Source organism: Lepidochelys kempii, chromosome 12 (assembly GCF_965140285.1).
Source record: "Lepidochelys kempii isolate rLepKem1 chromosome 12, rLepKem1.hap1, whole genome shotgun sequence".
Classification (NCBI taxonomy): domain Eukaryota; kingdom Metazoa; phylum Chordata; order Testudines; family Cheloniidae; genus Lepidochelys; species Lepidochelys kempii.
Window position 1 is genome coordinate 4,066,252 of NC_136391.1, and position 23,348 is coordinate 4,089,599.

A 23,348-nucleotide genomic window follows, 5' to 3' on the forward strand; every position below is an offset into this window, starting at 1 on the left:
AGGTGGTGGAGGACGGAGAACTGCCTTCCACCCCAGACACCTTCGAGGCTGCGAGAGAACTCATTGCCGTGATGGCACTGAGGTCCCCGACCCCCCATGCTAAGCCTCCGATACCGTAACGGGCAGCACCGTCTCAAGGGGAGCCAGCGATGTTCTGCCCCTCGACTCAGACCGCAGAAGCAAGGCACCGCTCGGAGTCTCGGCGCCGGTCCCATTCGCAGCACCGCTCCAGGTCCTGCCGGAGCTCCTGCTCATGGCGCAGATCGCCTTCGCGCAGTAGGTCCCGATCCCTGGACCGTTCGTATCGGCACAGATCCAGCTCACAGACTCCGCTCGTGGTACCAATGCAGGTCACGGCACCGCTCCCCAGCCTCATGGCACCGCTCCCCGGCACAGCTGCACTCGGCACCGCTTTGGCCATCGCGGTCTTGATCCACATCTTCAGGCTCGGGGACGGGGTCCAGACATTCACAGCAGCCCTGGCACAAGGTGCAGGACGTGGGTGCAGGGCCATGGCCTATGCAGTGGCACTGGCCAGCGCAGTGGCTATTTTGGACCCCGTGGGCAGACCACCGAGTCCAGGGCACCCAGTCCCAGGCCTCACACTTGGTGGCATCCGAACCTAGATGACTGGAGGCAGCAGCCAGTCACACCACCCCTAGGGGTGCAGAGGAGTCGGCAGTCGCACCACCTCCTCTGGAACACACCCCTGTTCCTGAGCCAGACCCTGGAGCGGCTTGCAGTGAACTAGAGGCAGGGCAGGAGGTCCCTGAGGACCAAGAGGGTCAGGAGAACCCAGGTCCCCCGCTAGTCTCTTCCTCATCCTCCCCGGACGAGGCGCTGGAGGGCACCTCCGCCATGGGGCCACCCCCTATAGAGAGCCATGCCCACCAGGAACTCCTGCGCAGGAGGGCACGGAATATGAACCTGCAGATGAGGAGGTGGGAGAGTCGAAGGACCCTATGGTGGACATCCCGGCACCAGAAGGACCATCCAGGGTCGCTCTACCCCTCATCAAAACTATACAAGCCAATGCAAGGACCATTTGGCAGACTCAGGCCTCCATCCCTCCCACCGCTAAAGGTGTGGAGAGGAAGTACTTCGTACCCTCCAAAGGGTTTGAGTACCTGTTCACACACCTGCAGCCTTGTTTGTTAATAGTGGCTGCAGTGAATGAAAAGGAAAGGCAGGGACAGCAAGCCCCAGTGCCTAAGTCGAAGGTCGCCAAGCACCTGGATTTATTCGGACGCAAAGTTTACACCATGGGGAGCTTGCAACTCAGGATTGCCAACCAGCAGTCAATCCTGAGCAAGTATCTTTAACTCCTGGAACTCAGTGCTGAAGTTTAGGGAGCTGGTACCAGCAGAGTCCAGGGAGGTGTTTAGGGCTATTGTCAAGAGAGGGCAAGGCAGTGGCACGGACCTCTTTACAGGCCTCACTGGATGCTGTGGACTCGGTAGCGCGCACCTTGTCCTCAGGGATAGCTATGCGGTGTAGCTTATGGCTGCAGGCCTCAGGGCTCCCGCCCGAGGTTCAGCAAACTATACAAGACCTACCCTTTGACGGGATGGGCCTGTTTGCTGAACACACTGACTCCATGCTGCATAGCCTGAAAGATTCCAGGGCGACAATAAAATCTTTGGCTATGCACATATCCCAGCAACCCAACAAAAGCCATTTAAGCCCCAACCACTGCAACAGTGCCCGTATCCTCCTCGGCCAAGGCAGGAATTCTACAGGCGTAGGGGTAAGAATCGCAGCCATAAGCCTTCCCATCCCCTGTCCGGACAGGGCCAGGGCCCAACTAAACCTTTGTCAGGCTCAAAACAGACATTTTGAAGGTGCACCCGAGGATGGATGTGCTAGAGGAGCCAACTAGGGGGGGCGCTTTTCTTGACCTGCTGCTCACAAACCAGGTAGAATTAGTGGGGGAAGCAAAAGTGGATGGGAATCTGGGAGGCAGTGACCATGAGTTGGTTGAGTTCAGGATCCTGACGCAGGGAAGAAAGGTAAGCAGCAGGATACGGATCCTGGACTTCAGGAAAGCAGACTTCGACTCCCTCAGGGAACAGATGGCCAGGATCCCCTGGGGGACTAACTTGAAGGGGAAAGGAGTCCAGGAGAGCTGGCTGTATTTCAAGGAATCCCTGTTGAGGTTACAGGGACAAACCATCCCAATGAGTCGAAAGAATAGTAAATATGGCAGGCGACCAGCTTGGCTTAATGGTGAAATCCTAGCGGATCTTAAACATAAAAAAGAAGCTTACAAGAAGTGGAAGGTTGGACATATGACCAGGGAAGAGTATAAAAATATTGCTCGGGCATGTAGGAATGATATCAGGAGGGCCAAATCGCACCTGGAGCTGCAGCTAGCCAGAGATGTCAAGAGTAACAAGAAGGGTTTCTTCAGGTATGTTGGCAACAAGAAGAAAGCCAAGGAAAGTGTGGGCCCCTTACTGAATGAGGGAGGCAACCTAGTGACAGAGGAGGTGGAAAAAGCTAATGTACTCAATGCTTTTTTTGCCTCTGTTTTCACTAACAAGGCCAGCTCCCAGACTGTTGTGCTGGGCATCACAACATGGGGAAGAGATGGCCAGCCCTCTGTGGAGATAGAGGTGGTTAGGGACTATTTAGAAAAGCTGGACGTGCACAAGTCCATGGGGCCGGACGAGTTGCATCCGAGAGTGCTGAAGGAATTGGCGGCTGTGATTGCAGAGCCATTGGCCATTATCTTTGAAAACTCGTGGCGAACCGGGAAGTCCCGGATGACTGGAAAAAGGCTAATGTAGTGCCAATCTTTAAAAAAGGGAAGAAGGAGGATCCTGGGAACTACAGGCCAGTCAGCCTCACCCTGGAAAAATCATGGAGCAGGTCCTCAAAGAATCAATCCTGAAGCACTTGCATGAGAGGAAAGTGATCAGGAACAGCCAGCATGGATTCACCAAGGGAAGGTCATGCCTGACTAATCTAATCGCCTTTTATGATGAGATTACTGGTTCTGTGGATGAAGGGAAAGCAGTGGATGTATTGTTTCTTGACTTTAGCAAAGCTTTTGACACGGTCTCCCACAGTATTCTTGTCAGCAAGTTAAGGAAGTATGGGCTGGATGAATGCACTATAAGGTGGGTAGAAAGCTGGCTAGATTGTCGGGCTCAACGGGTAGTGATCAATGGCTCCATGTCTAGTTGGCAGCCGGTATCAAGTGGAGTGCCCCAAGGGTCAGTCCTGGGGCCGGTTTTGTTCAATATCTTCATAAATGATCTGGAGGATGGTGTGGATTGCACTCTCAGCAAATTTGCGGATGATACTAAACTGGGAGGAGTGGTAGATACGCTGGAGGGGAGGGATAGGATACAGAAGGACCTAGACAAATTGGAGGATTGGGCCAAAAGAAATCTGATGAGGTTCAATAAGGATAAGTGCAGGGTCCTGCACTTAGGACGGAAGAACCCAATGCACAGCTACAGACTAGGGACCGAATGGCTAGGCAGCAGTTCTGCGGAAAAGGACCTAGGGGTGACAGTGGACGAGAAGCTGGATATGAGTCAGCAGTGTGCCCTTGTTGCCAAGAAGGCCAATGGCATTTTGGGATGTATAAGTAGGGGCATAGCGAGCAGATCGAGGGACGTGATCGTTCCCCTCTATTCGACATTGGTGAGGCCTCATCTGGAGTACTGTGTCCAGTTTTGGGCCCCACACTTCAAGAAGGATGTGGATAAATTGGAGAGAGTCCAGCGAAGGGCAACAAAAATGATTAAGAGTCTGGAACACATGAGTTATGAGGAGAGGCTGAGGGAGCTGGGATTGTTTAGCCTGCAGAAGAGAAGAATGAGGGGGGATTTGATAGCTGCTTTCAACTACCTGAAAGGGGGTTCCAAAGAGGATGGCTCTAGACTGTTCTCAATGGTAGCAGATGACAGAACGAGGAGTAATGGTCTCAAGTTGCAGTGGGGGAGGTTTAGGTTGGATATTAGGAAAAACTTTTTCACTAAGAGGGTGGTGAAACACTGGAATGCGTTACCTGGGGAGGTGGTAGAATCTCCTTCCTTAGAGGTTTATAAGGTCAGGCTTGACAAAGCCCTGGCTGGGATGATTTAACTGGGAATTGGTCCTGCTTCGAGCAGGGGGTTGGACTAGATGACCTTCTGGGGTCCCTTCCAACCCTGATATTCTATGATTCTATGGAGCACCTGTCTCAACGCCGGATCCTTCCCTGTGTTTTTTGAAACATCTATCCCACTTCTGCCGTGCTTGGTCCCAAATAACATCAGACTGCTGGGTTCTCCATAAGGTGGAAGTGGGATATTCTCTCCAATTCTGCTCCTCCCCTCCCTCCCACCCCCCTTCCCCATCCCTCTTCAGGGACCCCTCTCACGAGCAACTCCTTATCCAGGAGGTACAGGCGCTCCTTGCCATGGGAGTGGTGGAGGAGGAGGTTCCTCAGGGGCAGGGGATTCTATTCCTGCTATTTCCTAATCCCCAAAACCAAGAGGGGTCTCAGACCAATTCTAGATCTGAGAGGACTAAACAAGTTCATGGTGAAGTTGAAGTTCCACATGGTCTCCCTCAATACAATTATCCCTTCCCTGGAGCCTGGTTCGCCACCCTTGACATGAAAGACACGTATTTTCACGTAGCCATTCACCCTGTACACAGATGCTTTTTAAGGTACGTGATCAATCAAAAACATTATCCGTTCACAGTCCTTCCCTTCAGCCTGTCAGCAGCCCCACAAGTGTTCACCAAGTGCATGTCAGTGGTAGCAGCCTTCCTCTGAAGGAGGCAGGTGCAGGTATACCCCTACCTCGATGACTGGTTGCTCAGGGGGTGCTCCAGAGAGCAGATGGAGTCGCAGGTCTGTCTGGCCATGTCCACATTCGAGAGACCTGGATCTTCTCCTCAACGTGAACAAGTCAACCTTGTCTCCGACCCAGAGGATTGAATTTATCGGAGCAGTGTTGGACTCGGTCTAGGCGAGAGCAAGTCTGCTGGAGTCCCGATTCCAAGCCATAACAAGCATCATTCGAGGCCTGAGGAAGTACCCGACCACTACAGTGAGGAGTTGTCCGAGTCTCCTCGGTCACATGGCAGCCTGCACATACATGGTCAGGCATGCCAGGCTGAGGCTCGGGCCTCTGCAGACGTGGCTCACTTTGACATACCGCCCTGGGCACGACAGCCTGAACTTAGTGGTCACAGTGCCAGAGCAGGTGCTAGAATCATTCCAGTGGTGGCTCCATGCTCAAATAGCCCTCAACTTTCCCTGTCTCTAGCTACGGATGCGTCAGCTCTAGGTTGGGGCGCATGTCTGGGAGATCTCCAAACGACGGGCCTCTGGGCACAGGACGAGCTCTGTCTCCAGATCAATATCAAGGAGCTGAGAGCGGTGCGACTCGCATGCCAGGCCTTTCAGTCTCGTCTGCAAGGCCAGCACGTGGCAGTCATGACAGACAACACCACTGCAATGTTTTACATCAACAAGCAGGGTGGAACCCAGTCCTCGTCCCTCTTGTCAGGAGGTTCTCAGGCTCTGGGAATTCTGTATAGCCCACTCCATTCACCTGGAAGAATCACATCTGCCAGGAGTCCAGAATGTACTGGCGGACCACCTCAGCTGGTCCTTCCACAGCCACAAGTTGTCCATCCGGCTGGACATCATTCACTCCATCTTCCAGAGGTGGGGGTTTCCCCAGGTCGACCTGTTCACCACTCGGAGCAACAGGAAGTGCCCAGTGTTTTGCTTCTTCCAGAAAAGCAGCCCAGGCTCAATTGCGGACATATTCCTGCTACCCCTGGGGAGGCTGTCTGCTCTATGCTTTTTCCCCCGGTCCCTCTCATGCATAGGGTCCTACTCAAGGTCCGCAGGGATGAGGTGGAGATAATTCTGGTGGCACTAGCGTGGCCTCGACAACACTGGTACACCACATTTCTGGATCTGTCGGTCGACACGACAATCATGTTGCCACTCCTCCCCGATCACTTAGGACCACAGTCGTTTTCATCACCCAGACCTACAGTTCCTCCACCTCATGGCCTGAACTCTATGGAACTGCTGTGCTCAGAGCAGGTGAGGGAGGTCTTACTCTGCAGCTGAAAGCCTTCCATATCTGGCAAAGTGGAAGACGTTCACTTGCTGGTGTGACCACTTCTAGCCCACTTCAGGCTACGTTACCTCTTATTCTGGAGTATATTCTGCACCTGAAACAGCAAGGCCTGGCAGCATTGTCCATAAAGGTACATGTAGTGGTTATCTTGGCTTTCCACCCCGGAGTCTTGGGACGCTCCATTTTCGCCAAACCCATGGTTGGCCAGTTTCTCAAGGGCTTGGACCAGCTACATCCCCAGATTAGACAGTCTGTCCCTGCATGGGACCTTAATTTGGTCCTCTCCAAATTAATGGGGCCCCCATGTGGGCCACTGGTGTCTTGCTCCCTCCTCTACCTGTCATGGAAGGTAGCCTTCCTGGTCGCCATTACATCAACAAGGAGGGTGTCTGAGTTAAAGGCCCTTACCTCGGGTCCACCTTATACAGTTTTCCACAAAGATAAGGTGCCGCTGAGACCTCACCCGGCTTTTCTGCCTAAGGTGGTCTCTCATTTCCATACCACCAAGACACATTCCTGCCGGATTTTTTATCCAAAGCCGCATACCAGTAGCCATGAGCAGAGGCTGCACGCCTTGGATGTTCGGCAAATGTTGGCCTTCTATATGGAATGCACCAAGCCGTTCAGGAAATTGAACCAGCTATTAGTTGCGGTAGCGGACCGGATGAAAGGCCTACCGGTCTCATCGCAAAGAGTATCTTCCTGGATCATGTCCTGCATCCGCACATGCTACGAACTGGCCGAGACACCAGCCCTGGCACTTACAGTACACTCCACAAGGGCACAGGCCTCATCGGCGGCATTCCTGGCCCAGGTCCTGGTCCAAGAAATCTGCAGGGCAGTGACTTGGTCCTCCGTGCATACATTCACCTCTCATTACGCCATCATCCAGCATGCCAGAGATGATGATGCCTTCAGCAGAGTGGTGCTCCAGTCACTGATTCCATAACACCGACCCCACCACCTAGGTAGGGCTTGGGAGTCACCTAATTGGAATTTATATGAGCAAGCACTCAAAGAAAAAACGGTTACTCACCTTCTCATAACTGTTGTTCTTCAAGATATGTTTTCACGTCCATTCCAAAACCACCTGCCTTCCCCTCTGTCGGAGTAACCGGCAAGAAGGAACTGATGAGTCACCGGGGTCAGCCGGGGCATATATTGAGTGCCATGGAGGCTCCACGGCCGACCTGATGGGTGCTGCTGGGGGAGAAGCTTTCCAGCGACTGTCAGGCACACACCTGACATGGAATGGACATGAGCAACACAACTCTAAGAACAACAGCTACAAGAAGGTGAGTAACCACTTTTTCTTAGGGTAAAAGCTGTGCAGAAAACCAATAAAAGAACCTACAGTCATGCTGAGACGTTTCCCAGAGGTCACCTCGGACTCTGGCTGGTGTCAGTCCTTCTAGGATTGGGCTCCCCCTTGGACAGACAGTCCTGTCCATTTGCTAGATCTGAAAGCAACCTCTGAGTCCGTTCAAACTCAGGCTATTTATCCCAAAGGCCTTTCTTTGTCTGTTGGTCTCTGGAGAATCCACTCTGAACCAGTGTATGCAGCATCTCTGGAGGTGTTACACCCTGAGTGAATTTGCCCAATCACCTCCACCCCCACTGTCCTTATCTCCTGGAGGATTGCTGTCCCCTTGCCCCATGGAATTACATACAATCCCTGACCGACAATGATCTGCAAATGTCATTCAATAAGGCTTGTCCAGGATAGTGCAGGAAATTACCATATCTGAACATAAGAATGGCCATACTGGGTCAGACCAAAGGTTCATCTAGCCCAGTGTCCTGTCTTCCTACAGTGGCCAATGCCAGGTGCCCCTGAGGGAATGAACAGAACAGGTAATCATCAAGTGATCCATCCTGTGTCGCCCATTCCCAGCTTCTGGCAAGCAGGCTTAAGGACACCCAGAGCATGGGGTTGCATCCCTGCCCATCCTGGCTAATAGCCATTGATGGACTGGTCCTCCATGAATTTACCTAGTTCTTTTTTGAACCCACTTATACTTTTGGCCTTCCCAACATCCCCTGGCAATGAGTTCCACTAGTTGACTGTGCGTTGTGTAAAGAAATACTTCCTAATGTTTCTTTTAAACCTGCTGCCTATTAATTGCATTGAGTGACCTCTGGTTCTTGTGTTACGTGAAGGGGTAAATAACACTTCCCTATTCACTTTCTTCACCTGTCATGATTTTATCAGAACTCTGTTGTATCCCCTTCAGTCATCTCTTTTCTCAGCTGAGCACTTCCAGGATTTTTAATCTCTCGTTGTACAGATGCTGTGCCATGTCCCTAATCATTTTTGTTGCTTTTCTTGGTACCTTTTCCAATTTGAATATATCTTGTATGAGATGATGTGACTAGAACTGGATGCAGTATTTGAGATGTGGGCATACCATGGATTTATATAGTAGCATTCAGATATTTTCTGGTTATCTATCCCTTTCCTAATGATTCCAACATTCTGTTTGCTTTTTTGACTGCCGCTGCCCATTGAGTGGACGTTTTCAGAGAACTCTCCACAATGACTCCAAGATCTCTTTTAGACCCCATCACTTTGTGTGTATAGTTGGGGATTATGTTTTCCAGTGTGGATTACTTCACATTTCTTCTTCGAGTGCTTGCTCATGTTGATTCCAAGTAGGTGTGCACATGCCGCGTGCAGTCGCTGGAAGGTTTTTCCCCTAGCGGTACCTGTCGGGTCAGCTGTGGAGCCCGCTGGAGTCACGCCTTCATGGCGATGTATATCAGGTCCCTGCTGACCCCCCAGCTCTTCAGTTCCTTCTCGTCACCAGCGATGGTCATTGGAGCTGCATGTCCCTCTTGCCTCAGCAAGCATTTCCCATAGGGATCCGACTTTGATTATCCTGTAAATGGTTCATTAGTTAGTGTTAGTCTTAGTAGTTAGTTAGATAGAAGCGGGAGGCTTCCCCCCTCAACCCGAATTCCCTCCCCTCTTGGGCTTCATGCCTCAATCCCCAGGGTTTAAGCCATGCGGGACCTACCACAAGCCCATGCCAACAGGTGACTCCCATGACTCCTGCCTTAAGTGTCATGGGGAGGCACATCAGACCAGTGCTGAAAGATCTGCAAAAGAAAGGGACTTCAGGCTCAAACAACTCCATATGGAGGAAGCCCTCCGTCCCCAGCCAGCCCCAGGCCAGGACTCAGCACTGAGCATCCCCATGCAGAGCACTCCGGCCTCCGTGAGAGAAACGGCACCAAGGAAGGACTCTGGGCATAGAGACCCTCGGCCCCGTCGCTCCCCAGTGCTGAAGCCTGTGGAGGCAACAGCACCGCTCGCACTCACTGGTGCCGCATAAGCAGCACAAGATGACGGGGGGCACTTGCCCACAGTGAGAGCAGCCGGGTCTAACAGTGCCAGCAGTGTGCATCCCACACAGGGGCACCCGGTCTCACGGGAGCCGGCACCATCTCACAAGTCCGGCGTCATTGGATTCTCCTGCTCGAGAGTGCCAGGTGGAGGAGTTGGAGCTCCCTTCTACCCTGGACACATTCAAGGTGACCAGGGACTTGATTGCCAGCCTGGATAGACTTCCGGCATCCGTCCAGAGGCAAGCCTGCGATGATGAGGCACTGCTCGCCTTCTCCGTGGCACCGTCCCGCTCGGCGGCACCATGGTCTCCGTGCTTGGAGTCCCGGTCATCGGAGGCGGAGTCCTGCTGTTCCAGGCGCAGTCGGCTCTGATCAGAGCAGCCCTGACACAGGCAGGAGGCAGGGATGGTGCCATGGTGGGCGCAGTTGCATGGGCCCGTGCAGTGGCCGTTCTGTACCCTGTGGGCATACCACCAAGCCCAGGGCACTTACTTCAGGGACTCCCAGTCCATAATTTCAGAAGGATGCACCCCTTTACCACCTTGAGTCAGTCCCCCACCTCGAGGCACCGAGACGGCTTCAATCTACAGCACAGAGCCCCATCTGGGTCCCGGCTCCACCACCGGCCACTACCGGCACCAACCAGCAGGGCACAGAGTAGGACACGTCCAGGGAGCCAGAGGGACAGGAGGGCTTCCGCCTAGGGCTTCGTCATTGTCCTTGCCGGATGAGGCAGTGGCGGGATCGTCGTCCTTTGGGCCACCCCCCATTGATAATACTGTGCCCCAGGAGCTGTTGAGCAGGGTGGCCCATAACGTGGGGCTACCAGCTGAGGAGATAGTAGAGTCTGAGGACCCCATGGTGGACATATTAACCCCTGAAGGGCCATCCAGGGTGGCATTGCCTCTCATTAAAACAATTCAAGCCATTACAAAAACCTTGTGGCAGACTCCTGCCTCCATTCCCCCTACAGCTAAGGGGGTGGAGAGGAAGTATTTAATCGCCTCTAAGGGGTACGAATACTTATTTACTTATCCACAGCTGGGTTCGCTGGTCATATCAGTGGCGAATGAAAGAGAGAGACAGGCAACAGGGCTCAACTCCAAAATCCAAAGACTCAAGGAAACTGGACCTCTTCAGTAGGAAAGTGTACTCCATGGCGGGGCTCCAGCTTCGGATGCTAACCAGCAAGCAATCCTCAGTAGATACAGGTTTCAGAGTAGCAGCCATGTTAGTCTGTATTCGCAAAAAGAAAAGGAGTACTTGTGGCACCTTAGAGACTAACAAATTTATTTGAGCATAAGCTTTCGTGAGCTACAGCTGAATGCATCTGATGAAGTGAGCTGTAGCTCATGAAAGCTTATGCTCAAATAAATTTGTTAGTCTCTAAGGTGCCACAAGTCCTCCTTTTCAGTAGATACAATTTCAATTCATGGGTCTCCGGACTAGACACACCAGTCTATTCAACAGATCCTTCTCCCTGTTTTCTGAACTGTCTGTCCCACTTCTACGGTGCTTGGTTCCAGATAATCTCATACTGTTGGGGTCCTGCTCACAGTAGATGTGGGATATCTCTCCAGTTCTGCTCCTCCCCTCCCTGCTAGCCTCCTTCCCTGTCCCTCTTCAGGGACCCTTCGCATGAGCATCTCATGCAGGAGGTTCAAAGGCTCTGCGCCGCAGGAGCAGTGGAGGAGGTTCCTCAGGAACTATGGGGCAAGGGATTCTACTCCCGATATTTCCTAATCCCCAAAGCCAAAGGGGGTCTCAGACCCACCCTTGACTTACGAGGCCTCAACAGGTTCATGAAGAAGTTGATGTTCCACATGATCTCTCTAAATGCAATTATCCCATCTCTGGATCCGGGAGATTGGTACGGGAGACGAGGGCAGCATGCCCTCGCCCTCAAGGACATGGACTTCCACATATCGATAATTCCAGCCCACAGACACTTTCTCAGGTTCGTAGTGAACCACAACCGTTACCAGTTTATGGTCCTCCCCTTTGGTCTGTCAGTGGCCCCTGAGTTTATACCAAGTGCATGGCAGTCATAGCTGCCTTCCCGAGAAGGCAGGTGCAGGTCTTCCCATACCTCGATGACTGGCTGGTCAGGGGGCGCTCCAGGTCACAAGTGGAGCAGCACATCAACTTGATGAGATCCACCTTCGACAGGCTAGGTCTCCTTCTGAATGTACACCAATCAACTCTATCCCCACTCAGAGAATAGAGTTCATTTGGAGAGTGTTGGACTCTGGCAGGAAGATTCTGGCCTGACCAGGGTCTCGTTTTTGGACAATGCAAGTCATCATACAAGGCTTCGGACAATATCCCACCACCACAGCAAGGAATTGCTTGAAGGTCCTCAGACAAATGGCAGCTTGTACATATGCGGTACAACATGCGATGCTGAGGCTCAGACCTCTCCAGGCCTGGCTGGCTTCAATTTACCGGCCAGGGCACGACAACCTGGACAAGGTGGTTACGCTCCCACGACCAGTTCTCAGATCTCGCCTGTGGTGGCTCAATCCACAGGCGGTGTGCGCAGGGGTCCCCTTCGCCAAACTGCAGTCCTCACTGTCCCTGGTCACAGACGCGTCAGCGTCGGGGTGGGGAGCTCATCTGGGAGAATTCAAAACCCAGGGCCTCTGGTCCCAAGACCGCAGCTGAATTATCCGTCCCCTTAGATACAGCTCTAAGCTTGTGCTACTTGTGGAAACTGCCCTTGCTCTAAAACACTGCTTTCCTCCTTCACTTGCTGCATGCTGTCCTGCAGCCTCCGCTGGCTGGGTTATAACCTCTTCCATTTATACAGCACCTGGAACTATGCTATTAGGAATTGCTTTGCTTCTCCCACTAAAATGCAGTCACTCCTGGTGCGGAAGGTGATGGACATTTAACTGCAAAGGGCAACAGATTAAGCCAGGAGCAGTTCAGGAGAGAAAGTCACAAGCCAGGAGGGAATTAGCCCTGGCACTGAGTTAGTGCCCCTGCTCTTGCAAAGAGTGCTGTGAAACTTTGAAGGGCCAGTTCCTAGAACCATTTCTTACATCTCCTGGAGCACCAGTTTCCCCAGCCCCATGCTGGTGCATTGGCCCAGTGTTGAGTCAGGGGGAAGAGTATCACATACTAAATAATCCTAGCGGGTGTCTCAGCCAGGCAGCCATCAGCCACCAGTGATTACTTAAGAGAAACGGATGCAGGTGAGACCATCAGTCCAGCCCCTCCCCCCATGGACGGGTGACGACCTTATTTAAAAAACAAAATGTGCCTCTGGTGGTGTACCTGGGCCCCTGTTTCCACAGTGTCTGAGCTGCTCCCACTCTTTAATGTACTTATTGTCACAGCCCCCATGGGGCAAGGGGTGGAACTGAAGCCCTGAGGCCCAGCCCCTCAAAGGTATTTAGATGCCCAGCTCCCCTTGAACTCAGTGGGTGTTCAGTGTCAAATGCCTTTCAGGAGCTGAGCCCGAGTGAGTGACTGCCTAATGATCAGTCTAGGGCAGAGCAGGGAGTTGAACCCACATCCCAGACTCACTCCCTAACCACCAGGCCATCCTTTCTCTTCTGTGCCTGGGAGTTGGCCCTTGGCACCTGTAAGAAAAGGAGCCTTATTCCCCTCAGGGAGCTGGTTAAGTAGCTTCCCCCTCAGCTGTGAGTCCGGCCGTTCCAGCCCTGTGCTTGGAGGCTGGACTGCATAGGGGGATGGTGTCTCGCCGTTGGGGCGTTGACCCAAGCAAAATCCTCCGGGCCCCCAAGGTGTTTAGCCAAGCCGCTGCTTTGTGACGCTGTTGGCTGGAGATGGCCTTTTGGGAGCCCATCCAGCTCAACAAGGTGCCCTTTGCCTTCTCTGGCACTGGCTCCAGCTCCCAGTGTTTGCATTGTAGGACCTGACCTGGGTGCATTTCAAGTTGCTATAGCGACTGAATGGACAGACAATCTGGGCAGATTTAAGAGAGGGGAATTCACTCAACTTGCCCTCCTCAGTCTTCAGCCCATGGTTTGGAGGGGGGAATCCCGCAGCTGGAGCTCAGCTACCCCACTAAGGACAGCAAGAGCTACCCAGGTACAGCGGGAGTGAGACTCATGGTCAGCCCCAGCCCTGGAGGAGAGTTTGTTCCTTGGTTGCATCTCCCCAGGGCCAGATTAACTATTCAGCTAATGAGGTTCTAGCCTTAGGCCCTCCTGGTCAGGCAGGGGGCGCGGCTGGGGCGAGGGAGCGAGTTTGTTCATGCAGCCCTGCCGGGGTGCTCCTGCAGCTTGGCAGGAGCTCAGCCGGCACCGCTGCCAGGGATCCGGTTCACACTGGTGACCAGGCACTAAAAATCCAGTTACCACGAGAATCTGTGCCAGCCGTGGGTGTCGTTTGAGCAGGCATTGCCCCCCCTCCCCCCCCCCGGATTTCTCCAGAGCTCTGCTTAGCTGTCAGGGAGGGAAGAGCCTCCCTCTGTCCCTCTCCTCTGCTGAGGCTGGTAGGCAGCTCCAGGGTGCTGTCCCCTGGGTCCTAATGCCAATCATCATCATCTATGTGTGCTAGGTCCCGTTTGTGGACACTGGTGAGTGACACAGGGCAAGGGAGGGGAAAGGGGCAGTACCAAAGCGGTAGGGTGGCAAGCTTGCACAAAACCTGCACACACTCTATCCAGTTTCAGCCAGAATGATTGCCCCTCCCATGTGGGCAAATTCCCACAGATCTGTAGGAAAAACAAACCATCCCATTCTGGATCCCAGTCCTTTAACTTTTACAGAACCTTCCATCAAGGGGCTTCAGATGTATGATGCGCTGTGTTCAATACTGCATTGAACTGTACTAAAAATCAAAGAAATGCCATTTTTTTCTTTGATGTATTTTTCTGTACTGGGATGCACGGGCAACCATGTTCTTTCCTTGTGCTCAGCCTAGCTCCCCAGGCCAACGCATCTTTGTACCTTTAAGGGGTTGCAAAAGCACTGGAGGAAGCTCAACACACAATGTTGTAGAAAGAAAAGGAGGACTTGTGGCACCTTAGAGACTAACCAATTTATTTAAGCATAAGCTTTTGTGAGCTACAGCTCACTTCATCAGATGTAACGTTGTAGGTTTCTCCTTCCCCTCTCCCGCAAGGATTTTAAATCCACTTCTTAGCAGGCTATGATAGAAAGACTGGCTGATTAGGCCAAAGGCAGGTTCTGTCCATTTGCTGGTTCTCTAGCTGTTCAATCCATCATAAAAGTACCTCACATTTGATTTCTTTTGAGTTTCATTCCAAAAACTTAAAGCTAAATAACCCTGAAGTTAGTCCTCATTTTTCTGCCCCAACTCCAACTAACTTCTTTCCCAAGTGGAAAACATTGGGTAAGTGTGGGGTGTGATTTGAGATGGGAAGGAGAACAGAGGCCAATTCCTGCTGACAGTTATACCTATGCAGCCTTATTGATTTCAGGGAGAACACATTTTTGCACAAGAATAAATTTTGGTCCCTTCTGCTTTTTCACACCTGCTATAAGCAAAATCTCATTCACTTTCCTCCCCTAACCTCTGAGCACTTCAAGGGGGAAAAATAAGCAAGGTCTGCTTGATTTACACATGCAAATGAAACAGGAAGCTCTCCCTTCATTCTACACCAGCCTTAAACACCAGACCTGCTGTAACAAGGGTCTCACTACAGCAGCCTTGGCTGGACTGTTCTTTTGGAAGATCCTTAATTGTTCTTTTAAGATGCTGATTTTCAGTGAAGTCTTCCTTTTCTTGGCGGCAGAGAACACAACAGGGAATAGCTCTGTTTTGTCACCTCCTAGTCATTCAAAAGCTGAAAGGCTTTATATTGTTTGTTTTAATGTTTGTACAGTGATTTTGAAGAGCTAACATAGTACAGAAGTGCTAAATATTATGACTGGGCAACCATCTAAAGATCTGTGTCACTTCTAGCTGTTACCTTTTTCTTACAGAAAGCTTAAAACAAACAAATGTAAACCGTAGGGAGCTGGTGCACACAGAACTCATGCTTAAAAAACCTCATGTCAGAGCTGCTGATCACATGTTGTAGAATACTTAGTCCTGCCATGAGTGCAGGGGACCAGACCAGATGATCTCTTGAGGTCCCTTCCAGTCCTATGAGTCTATTCTATGAGTCGATTCCTCTAATTGTGGAAGAGCTTGGTGACAGAATGGCCTGATGTGGTGAATCACTGGAGATTAACTACACAAACTGGGTATGGTCCCACAAATAATATTTGGGTTCAATGTGAAAATTCATTGTTCTCAGCTAGTGCAACACTGGGAGGCAGCTTTCAGAGCAAGACCGCCTAAAATACAATGCCACCCAATGTAACTTTCCCTGGTCTACACCAGGAGGTAGGGGTGAGCTAAGTCGGCCTGGTCTACACCAGGAGGTAGGGGTGAGCTAAGTCGGTCTAATTACACAACTTCAGCTATGAAAATAGCGTAGCTGAAGTTGAGGTACTTAGAGCTACTCACCACGGTGTCTTCACTGTGGTAAGTCGACTGCTGCTGCTCCCCCATCAACTCCACCTGCGCCTCTCGCTCCGGTGGAGTACCAGAGTCGACGGGAGAGCGCTTGGTGGTTAATTTATTGCGTCTAGAAGCCTATCGCGCTGGGTGCATCGCTCAGGGGGTAAGTGTAGACATGCCCTCTACTTCAGTGGATTTTACACCTGAGTGGTTTCCTTTTACATAATAAAAGCTGGATGCATCCCAGAGTGCAGTCAGAGTGAGACAGGGTATGTGGTGTAGAGGCCATAGCCTGGGGGGAAACACCTGCAGGTCTTGGCTTTGCACTGTGCCAGGTGGAGAGCTGAGGGTAGAAGCACACGGCAGAAAGAGGTGAGCAGCTTGCAGTGTTCGTCCTCATACAGCTTGCAGTGTTCAATCTCCACGAGCTAGGAGGAAGGAGGCTCAGGAGAAGGCCAGCGCAGCATCCTTCGGGCTACCTCTTACTCAGAAGTATCTGTTTGGAGACATGAGTGTCGTGAGAGTAGAATAAACTTGTTAATTTTTCATAAATAAATATGTAAATGTGTATGTAGGTTGATGACTTCATAAATTTTTTTGCAATATGTCATTCATACTTAGACGCTTCCCTCCCATTAGCCTTGGGCCCCTCGTAACCTTCATCTGGCCCTGGCACCTCCCCATTGTTCCTTGCAATGCCAGATGATGAAGAACTTTCCCATCTCTCCCTAGAATAGCTGACCACAGCTGCTCCCAGGACACTTTTTGGAGGAGTGAGAAGGTTGAGCTAGGTGTCCTGGCCTAATTCCTGCTCTGGAATCTAACCAAGAGGGGAGAAGAGAAAAGAGATTGATAAGGCCACATGTAGCAGAGAGAAAATGTCAAGGAGGTTCATTCTTAGGGCTTGGAAATCTACCTCCCCCAAGCCTAGAATGAAGATAGCATCTCTGTGAGTGGATGGACTAGCTGATTACCTCCCAGCTTTTCATTTAATTAGAATTAGAGTTGCAGCCAATAGATCCTGAGCCAAACTTCCCCCAAGTTTGGAGAAGAGACAATGATCTGCTCCGGTGTTGGAGCAGCCCAGTGTGATGTTGGGCTTTGAATTTCCCTGAGGCTTGGGAGTTGGTCTCTTCTGGTCTGTTGGGTCAGATTGTTGTAGACCTGGGAGCCAGGCGGGGAGCTGACCCCTAAACTTGGATCTGGGCCTATGGCAAGTGAGGAGAATACAAACAGATGCCACCTTTCAGTCCTGAATTTGCTCTCTCTCTCTCTCTGTAGATACCAGTGGGTGGCTGGAATCTCTGTGGTCAGTGTTTCTGGTTTGATAGGTACCATCAATGGGAACCCTTTCCCCTCTCCAGTTGATTAGAGGCCTGGGCTTGCATGTTCTCAGGCATGTGTATTAGCAGAGGATCTTCATGCCTACACAATGCCCCAGTGACTGGTACAAGCTGTCGCACAATCGGGCTTGTTTCCTCTTGGTGAGTCAACAGTGTGCCCTTGTTGCCAAGAAGGCTAAGGGCATTTTGGGCTGCATTAGTAGGAGCATTAGCAGATCAAGGGAAGTGATTATTCCCCTCTATTCAGCACTGGTGAGGCCACATCTGGAGTATTGTGTCCAGTTTTGGGCCCCCCATGACAGGATGTGGACAAATTGGAGAGTCCAGTGGGAGGCAATGAAAATGATTAGGGGACTGGAACACATGACTTATGAGGAGAGGCTGAGGGAACTGGGATTGTTTAGTCTTCAGAAGAGAAGAGTGAGGGGGGATTTGATAGCTGCTTTCAACTACCTGAAGGGGGGTTCCAAAGAGGATGGCTCTAGACTGTTCTCAATGGTAGCAGATGACAGAACGAGGAGTAATGGTCTCAAGTTGCAGCGGGGGAGGTTTAGGTTGGATATTAGGAAACACTATTTCACTAGGAGGGTGGTGAAACACTGGAATGCGTTACCTAGGGAAGTGGTGGAATCTCCTTCCTTGGAGGTTTTTACGGTCAGGCTTGACAACGTCCTGGCTGGGATGATTTAGCTGGGGATTTGGTCCTGCTTTGAGCAGGGGGTTGGACTAGATGACCTCCTGAGGTCCCTTCCAACCCTGATATTCTAGGATTCTGTGACTGAGTGGAGGAGGAGTAGTCCTGAGGCAGACAGCAGGCCAAAGCCAGACACGAGGCACTTTTGAATAGACCCTGAAATCATATTTACTTGTTGGTTTTTATTATTTTCTTTGGAGTCTGGACCTTGATTGAAACTTGATCAGGAACTTTGGACCTTGACAAAAGATACTTGACTGTCCCTGACCTAGTGGTTGGGGCTGTAGGCTTCCCACTCCCGGCCTTGCAAGACGTGGCTGAATAGAAGACGCTACCGGGCTTCGCAGATCCCCTGCTCTTGGCCAGGAGCCGGGGCCCCGGTGCAATCAGCCCCTTTCTGGGGCTAGGGAACACGTCCTTGATCCTTCAGTCAGCCCCAGGCCCTGCAGCTCCGACTGCCTCCCCACCATGGGGCACTCCCCTGGCTCCAGCTCGACGTGGAATAAAATACCCCGAATGCGCTTCCCTTCCGCCCTCCCATCCTGATCTAAAGTTTAAAGAATAACCTGGGCCCCCGCCGCCGCGCCTCGTCGGGAACAGCAATGGCGAGCTAGTGAAGGCCCGTGCGATGAAATGGCCTGGTCACAGCCCTCGCCGCCCCGGGGGTGCGCGGGGGGGGTTACCCCGGCGGCTCCCTGAGCCCCGGCCCCGCTGGGAGCCCGGAGCCCCGGCCAGGGGCATCTCCCCCCGCTTCTAATCCCCCCCCGGCCCCTCCCCCGCGCCATGTGACAGCGGCGCCTCTCGGGTTACGGCGCGCGGCGCGTTGCCCCCAGAGCCGAGCCCGGCGCAGCGCAGGGCGCAGCGGATCCATTTTGCCTCGCTGCGCGCCGGCTCCGGGCAGCCTGGGCTGGCGGCGGGGGCTGGGCACGGTCCTGCGGGGCGAGCGCGGATCCCTTGCACGCCCCCCCCCCGCCATGGCCGTGGAAGGCGGGCTCGCGTGGGCGCTGGGGCGAGCGGCCGCTGCGCGCTGCTGAAGCCGCCCCCGGGGGCGCCCCGAAGCCGCCGGAGCGAACCTGACAAAAGGACGGGGCGTGAGACTGCTCCGCTCCGGGCTCGCGGGGCTGCGGCGCGGGGCTTTGTGTTCGGCTCTGGTCGCAGACGGGGGCCCAGGCGCAGGAGCTGGAAGCTGAAACGCGGCTGAAATTTGCCCGGGTTTCTGGTCGTTTCCTGGTGGATCCCCCCCCCACCACCCCCCCCGGATTGCAACATCGCTCGCGGCTTCCCCTCTGGCTCGGCCGCGCGGGGTTTGCTGACTATGGAGACAGTCGAGAAGGAGTGCGGAGCCCTGGGGGGCCTTTTCCAAGCCATCGTCAACGACATGAAGGTAAGACCCCCCCCCCACCCACCCACCCAGTCAAAATACGCAGCGTGACAAGCCCCCTGCCGCGGAGCTCCCCGGCGGAGAAGATGGAGGCGGGTGGGTCTGCGGTGCTGGGAGCCCAGGGAACGATACGGAGCGAAAAACCAAATCGGCAGCCGCGGGCCGTGCGCGCTCTTCCCTCTGGCGCCCTCGGCCCCTCTGGGCTGTGCCCGCTCGCAGAAAGGGCCACAGGGCAGCGCGGAACCGGCTGCGGCTTGCGCCCCGCTCCGCGCCCCGCTCCGCCCCGCGCCCCGCTCCGCGCCCCGCCCCGCGCCGCCCCGCGCCCCGCTCCGCTCCGCGCTGGGGCGGCGGCGACTCCACCGCCCGCCGGGCTCCCTTCGAAGCGCCCCGACCTCCCGCGGGCTGCGGCCGCTCACTCACCTGGGCGCTCGTGTTGGGCCGTGGGCGCCAGGGGAAAGCGCGGGGGGCAGGTGACCTCGGGGTCTAGAGCCGGTTGGGGGTGAAAAGACAGAATGGGCTGAATTTTCTCAAGGCGCAACGTTTCTGGGTTTCCTTGGTCCTGCCTCAGCCCGGGGCTGGCCTGGTGGATTCTCCGGGGCCTTCCAGCCCGACCTGGCTCTGATTTCCCTGCGAGGGGGCGGCTGATTGTGGCTCGGGGATCATCCACTTGGGGTGTTGGGAGGAGCGGCTCCCCTCCCGCCGCGCCGCCGCCCTGAGCCCAGCCAACGCTGTCACTGCCAAGGCAGGGGGGCTAAATCTATAAAGCCCGGCGGAGCAGGGGATTAACTGCTTCAGGACTGGCTGGAGTTTCCCTGCCCTGGGGGTGCAGGGCGCCGGAGGCTGAAGGGATCGGCACCAGAGAGCAGCTAGCTGGGAGAGCCCCACTCAGGCCTGCAATGCTGAGGGCTGCAGCCCCCCACGCCTGCTCCCATGGCTTGTGCTGGGCACAGAGAGGCCCGGGCCAGGGCACCGTCACCTGGCCAGGAGTGGTGGCGAAGGGGGATGTTAACCAAGTGATGGTTAATTCCCACACTGAGAACAGGGGGCTTTCAGAAGCCAGACAGTCACGTCTGCCTATAAAATTCTCAAGCACTGAGGGACTGGCTGGGTCTCAACCACTCAACCATTCCCATGCCCAGCCGCTGCCCCCCAGGGCAGGCCAGCCTGGGATCCAGCCACTTTCAAACCTAGGCAGGCAGAATGGCTAGCCTGGCTCAGAACACAGTCCAGCTAGTGTAGTCTCCTGCCTCAGTGGCCACAACTAGCTGACTGAGGAAGGGGCACGGCACTCACTGCACCGCACTGGTTGTCTCCATCCCTTTCCCCTGCTTGCTTTGCTATGGGGCTCCTGTGGGCAGGGGGTGGCTGGGCTAAGCAAGTGGCTGGCATGTTTTCCCACTGCATTTATGGGACAGAGGTTCTGCAGGCATGGACTGTGTCCTCTCTTCCTTCTCGCACACCCTCCACCCCCACCCAGGCGCTGTCAGGGCTCCTCTGTCCCGCTAGCCTGGTGAGCGGTACGGCTGGCCGACTGCCACCTTGGCCCCCTGCCCCACATGCCTGTCTCTCTGTCCCCTGCTGTGCAGAGTTCTGGGCCGCCTGGACAGATGCAGTTATTGGTTCAGAGGCACCTTGTTACCAAGTGCTGCTGGATCTGGAGAGACCTGACAAGTCATCCTTGGTGTCTCCCCAGGGCTGCTTCTAGCTGCTGGAGGGATTCTGGGGTCTTGAGAGAGAGAGAGGTGCCAGCTGGGGAGCTGGAGCCTGCTGGTTCCTGTGCAGCCTCCCTGCCAGCTTTTGAGATGCTCCCTGGCCTTGAGAGTCCATCTCTCTTTCCCCTGGCAATCCCTAACCCGGGTGTATTTTGTCTGCCTCCGGACCTCATAGCCCCACTGGGCTCCCTGCTCTCCAGCAGGGGATGGATGAATTGCAATGCCACAGGCGGGCTCAGCTGCCTGGCAGGGACCAGGAATTGGCTGCACCCCTCGGTCAGTTCACTGTGGAAGAGCTCTGGGTTTAGACCCATAAGGCTGGTCTCTTCTGTACCTACCTAGTAGGCTAAGATCTACGTTGGGCCAGCCACTGTCTGCTTCTCCCTCCCACTCCACTGGGCCCTTCCCCATGCAGGCCATGGGGCTGGGCATTGGAGCAGCCCATGCTCCATAGGAAGCTCGAGCTCAGTTGTGGAGTGGGTGTGAGGGGCACCAGGCTTGTTCCAATGCTGCAAGTGCAGCTCTGCCCTGAAGACCGGCCACGTAGCACTGGCTGTCTCTGCACTGGGCCCCGTGCAGTGGGGATCGCTTTGCTGAGTGCCAGTGTGTGACTCCAGCCAACTCCGCAGCGGGCGGGGACCTGGGTTCCAGGCTGGACTGCAGCAGCACCAGAGCTGTCTGCTGAGTGTTGTTCAGTTATACCTGGGTACCCATCTGCACAGCCCTGAGCTGGCCTGGCTGGCCCAGAGGGGATAACAGGTCTGCAGGTGCTCCTGGGTGAGCAGGAAAAGTCCCAAGGTGAGCTGGCAGGGCTGGTCACTGGGAGAGCCAGCTTCTTCCGTATGGTCTGAGCTGCAGGCAGCCAGAGGCAATGAACATGGAACCCTGGGAGCTGTTCACACCTCTCCTTGCAGAACAGACTAGCCAGGCCCCGGAGCCAGGGCAGGCCAGCACGGTACCTGCACCCAGGAGCTATACGCTCCAGGAGAGCAGAGGGAAGGCTTTCCAAAGGTAGATGGAGCCTACAAGTGCAGGGAAGTGAGGTGGGACCCCTGGAGCCAGCCAGGCCAGCTCTCCTCCATCACCAGGGCCCCTGGGCATTTCTAGCTAGAATGGCTCCTGTGCAGTCCATGAAGGGAGATGCCCCTGGAGTTCTCGTCCAGGCTAGTGCCAGAAAGGTGGCTGGTGGTGAATAGCTGGAAGGAGCCACCTTCCCAAGGGGATTTGAGGCAATGGAGCAGGGAATGCATCATTCCTGCGCAGAGGGACTCTCGCCCGTCTCTCTCTCCCGCCTGTCTTGGGCTCCAAGAGCCCCCGGAGGCCAGGGCAGGGAGAAAGGCAGCTCGCCTGCCAGGGAGACGCTGTGCCAAAGCTGGTGCCCCTCCATTACGCTCTGTGGCCTGCTTGCACCGTGGCAGAATCTGGCCCCTCAAGAGCCAGTGTCCTCTGTGGGGAAATGACCTGGCTTCCCAGTGAACTGTTGGGGCCTGAAAGGCAGCTCGCCAGCCAGGGAGAGCCCAGCAAGAGAGACCTACGGGGCTCAGAGCCCCCCAGCCTCCAGTGAGCCCTGGCTGTGCTGGGACTCCAGGCGGGCAGAGGGAGGCCCTGATGGAGCACAGTGGCCAGGGAGAGAGGCCCAGGGGAGGTCTGAAGCCGGGCAGGGCGTGGGGAGAGCACTGTAGAGAGGGAGCTCTGCTGTGGGGCCTCCAGCTCCCAGCAGCCTAGATCTTGGCAGCCCAGCTGCTGGGCTCTGCTGGGCTTCACGCTGTCACAACCCATGAGTTGCGGCTGCCACCCGCTCCTCCAGCGCTGGCCCGGCCTCCTCACCCTGTCCCACCACCTGTGGGAGCATGGCCCAGCGTGTCCAGGGCCCAGCGTGCCCATGTCTGGGAGAAGCAGCCATCTTCCAGCAGGGTCTGGCCACCCCTTCGCCTGGGCGCCCGAGCAGGGGACGGTGCCAGCCAAAGAGCAGGGATCGCATGGGGCTGCGGCTGGTAGCCCAGGGCGGGGCGGATGACAGGCCCTGGGGGGAGGGGTAGAGAGTGAGGGATCTGTGGGGGGGGGGGGAGGTGTCGGCACAGCATAGGATCACAGAATATCAGGGCTGGAAGGGACCTCAGGAGGTATCTAGTCCAACCCCCTGCTCAAAGCAGGACCCATCCCCAATTAAATCAAACTGCAGGTGCCCCTCCTCTCCCCTCCCCCCCAGGGCACCCAGGGCACTCGCAGGTCAGCAGCAGCACTGCCATGGGGAGGAATTCAGCTGCTCTTCTGTCTCTCTCTGTCCGGGATCCACGTGGCCCCCAGGGCCCTGCCTTGCGC

At 54.6% G+C, this 23,348-nt stretch overlaps 1 protein-coding gene and 1 long non-coding RNA gene across 9 annotated transcripts in view; one reads left to right on the forward strand and one right to left on the reverse strand.

Moving 5' to 3' along the window:
* Window positions 1-15,240: 15,240 nt before the first annotated feature.
* LOC140896084 (uncharacterized) lies at window positions 15,241-20,660 on the reverse strand. The gene is made up of 2 exons (XR_012154447.1): window positions 19,735-20,660; window positions 15,241-16,392 (listed from the first exon to the last, which is right to left on the reverse strand). It is a non-coding gene; the product is annotated as an uncharacterized LOC140896084 (long non-coding RNA).
* The window catches only part of MTSS2 (MTSS I-BAR domain containing 2), a 91,648-nt gene continuing 87,049 nt past the window's right edge, over window positions 18,750-23,348 (forward strand). For 7 of the 8 annotated variants that reach the window (XM_073307171.2, XM_073307169.2, XM_073307172.2 and 4 more), the window contains exon 1: window positions 18,750-19,317. In XM_073307171.2, the coding sequence (XP_073163272.1) occupies window positions 19,249-19,317 (69 nt within the window). In that variant the 5' untranslated portion in view covers window positions 18,750-19,248. The remainder of the gene's footprint in view (window positions 19,318-23,348) is intronic. The other variant, XM_073307177.2, reaches the window with a different exon arrangement.